The sequence below is a fragment of the Eutrema salsugineum genome, unplaced genomic scaffold (assembly GCF_000478725.1).
Source record: "Eutrema salsugineum unplaced genomic scaffold, Eutsalg1_0 scaffold_246, whole genome shotgun sequence".
Lineage (NCBI taxonomy): Eukaryota > Viridiplantae > Streptophyta > Magnoliopsida > Brassicales > Brassicaceae > Eutrema > Eutrema salsugineum.
In genome coordinates, this window is record NW_006256793.1 from 1 (window position 1) to 7796 (window position 7796).

At 40.5% G+C, this 7796-nt stretch overlaps 1 protein-coding gene across 1 annotated transcript; it reads left to right on the forward strand.

Annotated features, from left to right (window-relative positions):
• Positions 1–2601: 2601 nt before the first annotated feature.
• On the forward strand, positions 2602–4922 carry LOC112086014 (meiosis-specific protein ASY2-like; the record flags this gene model as incomplete). Its single annotated transcript, XM_024154816.1, has 4 exons — positions 2602–3250; positions 3325–3456; positions 3536–4170; positions 4245–4922. Coding segments are annotated over 4 exons (2094 nt in total), but the record flags the coding sequence as incomplete, so codon positions are not given.
• Positions 4923–7796: the final 2874 nt, after the last annotated feature.

A 7796-nucleotide genomic window follows, 5' to 3' on the forward strand; every position in this document is an offset into this window, starting at 1 on the left:
CAAAGACACTACAAGCTGTTTTAATATTGAAAAAGAGACTGTAAAATCTCTAAAGTTTTGCCACCAGATTTGAGAAGAATGATAAATTTCAAGTAATCCGAGAAACATGTCAAGTGATTGATACCCAAAATTTTTGAAAAACGAACCACTAGAAATAGAGAAAGAAGTTCTGCATTAAGGCGAAGAGACTGAGGTATCCGAGGAAAATCTTTGGAATAACATGGTGTCTGACAAGGGTTTAGCAATCCAACCTGAACCACAAAGGTAACAATTAGCTGAATCAAACAGTATCAGAATACATTCCGTAAGCCTCAAAACATAGAGGAGAAACCAAAATCACTTACCGCAATGGGCCTCGTGTGGGATCTTCCAGTGTTAATATCTAAATATATTACAAATAAAACCTGAAGCTATATACCTCTAAGAGTGTCCACATAGGATTTAAAATTTCAATTCTATTGGTTTATATCAATATCTAAAATTTAGAAAATTTTCAAATTTTAAAACTGTATTGTTAACAAAAAAAATATTTATAGAAAAATAAAAGCTGAAGCTATATGCTTCCAAAGACATCCACATAACATGTAAAAGGTCAATGTTTTTAGTCTACATCAATAATTAAAATTTAAAAAGTTTTTAAATTATAAAATTACATTGGTAATACAAAACAATATAGGAAAATTTGTAATTTAAACTATTCTATTATTAATAACAGTTTAGCCATATTATTTTTAAGGCATCCATATCAACATTTAAAAATTCAAAAAAGTTTCCAAATCCTAATATTATGGTTAAAAATAAAAAATCTCCATTAACAACAAAAATAAACCACCATAATATTAAAATCTCTATTATCACTTTTTTAGTTACAAATTTATTTTTTATATATATAAAATATACTACTTATACAAGTTTAAGTTACTTTATTTAAAGGCTTTTCAAGTAGAATTTTAAATAAATAATATTTATGATTTATATACATCTAAATTTCTGTCACATATACAAAACATATTTCCACATAATATTATATAATATATTATGTAAAAATAATTGGAAAAAATATATTTTTATATTTGACTTGGAGTTACAAAAGATTAATGAAGAAGTTCTTAGTTTTGAGTTATTCAGTTTGTTATTCATTTTTCTAAATTTGTATTTATTAAATTATACCAATTTTATCTATTTAATTATAATTATAAGAAGTGACAATGAATATGATAAAATTGAAAATAATCATAAAACAATTTATTAAATAAATAAAAATGATATATTTATTGAAAAAAAAACAGATTTAACAAAAATAAAAATGAACATGATGAAAATTATTTTTCATTCTTATTAGAAGAGATGATGTATAATCATTGAAAAAATATTTAAAAGTTAACACAACCAATTGACAAAAAAAAATTTTAGTTCACAAATTTTGTGTGGTTTTAATCATTTCATATTCAACTATTTTTTGGTTTCGAATTTAAAGTTGTTATTAATCTCAAAGCAAAATTTTATTTATTACTTTGTTTTTTAATTAGTATATCAAAAAATTGTATTGGTTAAATAAGAAAAAAAGATTCAATTTAAATTTTATTTTTATTTTTTTAAGATCACATATATAACTGGAATAAAAGTAAAAATGATGAAAAACAATTATCTTCTTGATTTGAAGAAGTGAATGTATAATATTTTATCGTCATGTCAATACTATATTTAAATAGTAGCATTTAATTATTTTGTAAAAATTTTAATCGGTTTGAGTATATTAACTTATAAATCTTTGACCAAATAGTACGTTTTTGAGAAAATACATATTGTATATAGATTAAAAAAACCCGTTAAAACCTCATAATTTACATAAAAAATATATTAACACTATAATATTTTTAATATTTTATTAAGATACTAATATATAAAATTTATATCTTAATAAATATGATTGATTGTAGATAATTTTTATCAACAAAATACCCACGCGTAGCATGGACGCAAAATCTAGTAAACTTATGAGGCTTTAAGCATAGTTTAATGTTGACAAAAAGTTCTATTTAAAAAATGATAAAAAAAAAAAAATTAGCGTGTATTAACTAAAACATAGAAAATATCTCACAATATAACACTTTTTCTGATAGTGTCACAATAGTTGTCACGAGTTTTTTTTTTTTTTTTTTGTCACGAGTTCTGATCATTATTTCCAAACTTGTATTTAGTACAAATATTGCATAACATTCAGTCTAAATTACATCTCTTAGTGACCATGACTTTAAGACCCTGCTTCATCTGTAGAATAACAGAAGGAACCGGCTCAATCTTATGTCCTTCAACGATCTTTATCTTATAGTTTTGTATGATTTTTACAGCCACTGTCTTCATCTGCGTCATAGCCACATCTTTCCCCAAACAAGTCCTTGGACCGGCGTTGAATGATAAGAACTTAAAAGATGGCACATGTATCGACCTTTCACTCTCTGAAATCCATCTCTGTTTAAATTCCGATGCATCTCCTCTCCAAACCGTTTTCATTCTCCCTAATGAGTAAAGAGAAAACACAATCTTCGAACTCGCATCGACTCTGTGTCCGCTTGGAAGAACTGTTGATATGGGACCGAGAGGAACTTCTTCTCGCATTCATTATTCTCGCCTCAAGCTGATGTTAACGAAGCGGAAATTGCCGAGGACAACCTTGAAGCAGTGAACCATGCTTCCCCGCCTCTTCCGAGACGGAAGGTCGTTCGCCCCCAAAATGTACCGTCCTCTTCGGTATCTTCGGGCGCTATCCAAGCCGTGCTCGAAGAGAACGGGCTCTTAGGTCAGATTGCCTTCATAATCCCAGAAGCTGGAGATCGGCCGTGGGACGTACCCGAAGGCTTTCTTTGCGTATATCTGAACTACTTCACGCAATGTGGGCTCACACTTCCTATCCCCTCTCGTCTCATCGGGTACTGCAATCGGCGTGGGGTAGCTCTCTCACAAGTGATGCCTGCATCCATAACGAACTATGTCGGATTTGTCACCCTATGCGACGAACTCGGCCAAATTCCTTACAACCGTTTTTTCGAAGATCTTTTCTCGGTGAATATTCATAAGTCCAAGGAGTGGTTCTTCGCCGCCAATGCCAAGCCGAAGAAGAACCTAGTTATGGGACCTAAACCCAGTAAATTCAATGACTGGGAATCCTTGTACTTCTATCTCGAAATGAACGATCTCACTGTCAGCAACTCTGACATCCCAACTCAATCGGAGTGGAAGATTCCGATCGGTAGTTCTAGATGAGCTCGTACTTTATTAATTTTTACTTCTATATTTGTCTAACTCTTTTTCTGATCCTCGCAGGTCGGCATCTCCCAAGTCTCATCCTCAATTCCGGGCTTACTTCCGAGCTTGAAGAAGCTTTTAGTGAAGTCGGTAAGCGCCGTTGGCCAGAAGTGTGGGAAGAAATTCTTCAACGCCGAGCTAAGAAAGCAGGTATGCTTATTGAATCCTATCTTCGCTTGTTTTATTCTAAATTACTCCGAACTCCTCCTTTGACATATTTTTATTTCAGGCTCCGTTCGAGAACCAAAACCGCGGAAACCAAAAACTCGAGCTAGTAAGCCTCGAGCTGCTTCTAAGCGCAAATCGTTGAAGTCGCGAATTCAACGCTCTCGAGCTGCCAGGATGCTTTCAATCGACGAGATCCCAACTCTCTTTGATGAAGAGGAGCCGGCTATGGCTGATCCGATTCCAGTCCCTGTTGCCGGACGGACCGATGAGCCGCCAGAAGAACTACCACCTGCTGCGAACTCGCCTGACCAAGTTGGTCAGAAGAAGCTGAAAAAGAAGAAATCTTCAAAGAAGGTCAAGAAGACTGAAGATTCATCCCGAGCGCAGGATGCAGCTGTCGAGCTCGAACCACCCATGATTGCGACGTCGGACCTCGCAATTCCTCACGACCAAGCCGAAGCTTCTCACTCCCGGAAGAGGCAAACGAGAGATCATGTCGAGGGCTCTCAAGAGCACGGGCCGGCTAAGAGGGTCCGAGTTTGTTTTGACTACGACGAGGAGACTCCTTTTGAGGAGAACGTGGACGCCTGCGCCGAGCTCTATCATAAGATCTCCTCGGAAGTGCCTAGCCTTCCTTCGGTTCCCGAGCTCCGGTTTCCCAACATGTACAAGGGAATCGCTCACACGACTGCTGTGGTAATTTTACTTATCCTTTATAGACTTGGATATTCTTCTAAGTACGAGTTCTAATTTCTGTTTCCTCCGTGCAGTTCGCCAGTCAGACCAATAACTTGGTCGCTGCATATGAAGTAGCCCTGTTCGATGAGCAAGTAAGGGTTACCGAGCTTGAAGAGAGGGTCTCCAAAGCTGAGGAGCGCCTTGCCACCGAGTTGCAAATCAACGAGACTCTCAATTCCTCGGTGGATTTACTGAAGCAAGAGAGTGCGGAGCTAAAGGCTGTGAAGCAAGAGCTGACTGAGGCCCAGAAAATGCTTGCTCGGGAGTTTGAGAAAGACAAGGATCGGCTGCAAAGGTTGGTGGCCCACTGGAAGAACCGAGCTAGGAGCGTTCACGCAACGGCTTGCGAACGCCTTGAGAAAGTCATCCGGAGTTTGGACGATGCTGACAAGGCTCGGAAGCCGTACTTGGTCTACAACCAGCTCACCGGGGTCCTCGGTTTCATCAAGCAGTTGCGGAGGAAGGGTCTGTACGAGGTCCCGCCAGAAATGGTTGCGGATATTGAAGCGAAGCATACCAAGGCGCTGGAGGACTTCAACGCGATCGATGCTTGCATGCTCACTGAGGAGGACAAGAGGATGTCTCCGTTCGTGGAGGAAGATGATACTCCGGCCGTGAATGTGACCCAGAGCGCGCAAGATCCTGCGAGGGGTGAGCAGTTCGGCTCAAACGAGGACATACTCAACACTGCTGCCTCAAAGACCATCTAATCTCTTCCTATTTTTATTTACTTTTCGAACTCAACTGCCCTTGCATGGGTTTCTTTTGTAACTCTAATTCCGAGCCCTTGGTGGGTTTTGTTTGAACTCGTTTACCTTTCTGGAGGCTTTTATATGATCGTTCCTTTTATTTCTTTATGCCTTGGCGTCTTAATTTTGATTTTTGACTTTATCCTGTCGTTAGCCTTAGAGACAATCTTTCAAGTACTAGATCGGTACGTAGTAGATGATGTTCAAACGATTTTTATCTTTTGATAGCGAATTGCGATAATTCGGCTTATGTTTTGCGAGTGTTGTGAACTCGGCTTATGGTGCGAATCAGAGGAGTTCGGCTTATTGTGCGAGCATACGAGCTCGGCCTGGGGAACCCAAGTGAACCATTTCGTACTGGAAGAGTGAACTAGTTCGAACTCTTGTAAACGCATGAAACGAATTCAAGGTTTTTCTAAGTCGAACCTAAGTATGCGAGATGTGCTCGGCTTATTGTTCTTGGTGACTTAGAAACTTAACTGCGGGACTGGGCCTGGCTTTTTATATGTGGCTTAACCACGACACCATGTGGGTGCTCGCGAGACAGATCTCGGCTTTTAAGTTTGCATTCATGTGGAATGCTATCGAACAACTGGCCAGGAAGTCGATGTAAAGACAAGGAGTTCGGTCCCTTGTGATTTCGAACTAGCACTTAGTCATTTTTGACTTAATAAAATTTTATTGATGTTATAGCTGGACTCGATAACGAGCTGCCTACGTACCCTTTAAAGGGATCAAGCCATTCGTAGTTCTAAGTACAAAAGGGGTTTTTGCTCCGACTAAGTAGTTCGGAGGCTTTTTTTTTTTTTTTTTTTTTTTTTGGCGAGGCTCGAAACGAACTAGTAGTAGTATCGTTTGAGATGCATTGAGTTCCAAGATCGCGGGATCGGAGTTCCATCTAACTTCATGAGTTGGTAAACGCCGGGCTTAACCACCTTCATAATCTGATATGGTCCTTCCCAGTTCGCACCAAGCTTTCCTGCGTTCTTCTCTTCGGTATTTTGATAGACTTTGCGAAGTACGAGATCGCCATCTTCAAAGTGACGACCCTTAACTTTTTTGTTGTAGTAGCGAGCTGCAAGTTGCTGGTAATTCTGTATCCGGAGTAGTGCTCGTTCGCGATGCTCTTCGACTATGTCGAGTGCATCGATCATCATGTTGTCATTCGCGTCAGGCTGTTGGGTAAGCATAGTTCGGCGAATGCTTGGGACGTTAAGTTCGGCTGGGCACATAGCTTCTGCGCCATACGCGAGGAAGAATGGTGATTGACCGGTTGAACGTCGCGGTGTAGTTCGGTGGGACCATAGGACGCCATCAAGTTCGTCTGCCCACGTTCCCTTAGCGAGATCAAGTCGTTTCTTCAGTCCGTCAATGATGGTCTTGTTCGTGGCTTCGGCTTGTCCGTTTCCTTGTGGGTACCGCGGGGTAGAGAAGCTTAGTCGGATTTTCCACTTGGCACAAAAATTTTGGAATATTATCGAAGTGAACTGGGTTCCATTGTCCGTGACGATTTCGTACGGAACTCCGTGTCTGCAGATGATGAATTTCCAAACGAACTTCTTGACATCGATTCCATGGATCTCGGGATACGCTTCGGCTTTAACCCATTTAGTGAAGTAGTCTGTGACGACGAGAACGTACTGCTTCTGAGTCGTAGATCGGCGAAAGGGACCGATGATGTCCATTGCCCAGCGCATGAAAGGATATGGTGCGGTCGAAGTCATCAGGAGTTCGGTGGGAAGATTTATCATCGGGCCGTGACGTTGACATTTTTCGCAGCGTGCCGTGTACTTCTCGCAATCGGAGAGCATAGTAAGCCAGTAATAGCCAGCTTTCTTGATCTTAAATGCCAAAGAACGAGCTCCGGAATGATTTCCTCCTTCCCCTTCGTGAACCTTTTGCATTACTTCCGCGATGTCGTTGCCGTGAACACAGGTCAAAAGTACACCAGAAGCGTCCCATCTGAGAAGAGTGCCTTTAATGACCACATACCGAGCTGCGCGAGCCTTAAGGCGCCGAGCTGCCCATTTATCCGCGGGGACCGTTCCATCTCCGATGTATCCCACGATTTCTAAGGTCCAATCCTCAGGTTCGTCTTCTCCTTCGGCTTCGATATCGATTGGGACATGCTGGCCTTCGGATTCGTCTTCAGGTTCGGATTCGTTATCGTCCGTGTCGGTGTTGCTATCGGGGGCGACCTCTTTAGGCCGTGGACAGGCAGTATGAGGTTTGGTCTTTGATTGGTGGTAGACCGTTGAGGTTTTCGTTGCACGAGTTCGCAGAAATTACGCGGTTCAACTGTGATCCAATTGTCGAAGATGGCTGGGACATTGATCACACTGAGTTTTGGGCTGAGATGGGTGTCAAAACCTTCGACGGTCCTAATTGGAATGAGTTGGATCGTGTCATAGATCGCTGTCAGACATGGAGTGAAGCGAAGAAGAAAATGGTTGCAAAGCTCCTTCTCCTGCATGTCGGAATATTTGGCCTCAACCGGAATAGTTGAGTGCCGTTGAAGTGCGCAAAACGAGTGTTGGATGAAGATGCTTTTGAGAGTTATCCGTGGGGGCGTCATGCTTTTAAGCATTTAGTAGAATCTATTAAAGTTGCGTGTTTAGATGGAGGCACTTACTCTATTCATGGATTTGTGCATGCGTATCTCATATGGGCGTTTGAATCAGTACCTATTTTCGGTGAAAAGATTGGGAGAAGATGGCCCAGTCACAATCCCAACGAGATTCCGTTACTGAGGTGGCGTTCATCAAGAAAGCGATTCCGTCTGGAGACGGTGATCAATGAGGAGAAGCAGAATACGTCTGACAATAAGGTATGTAA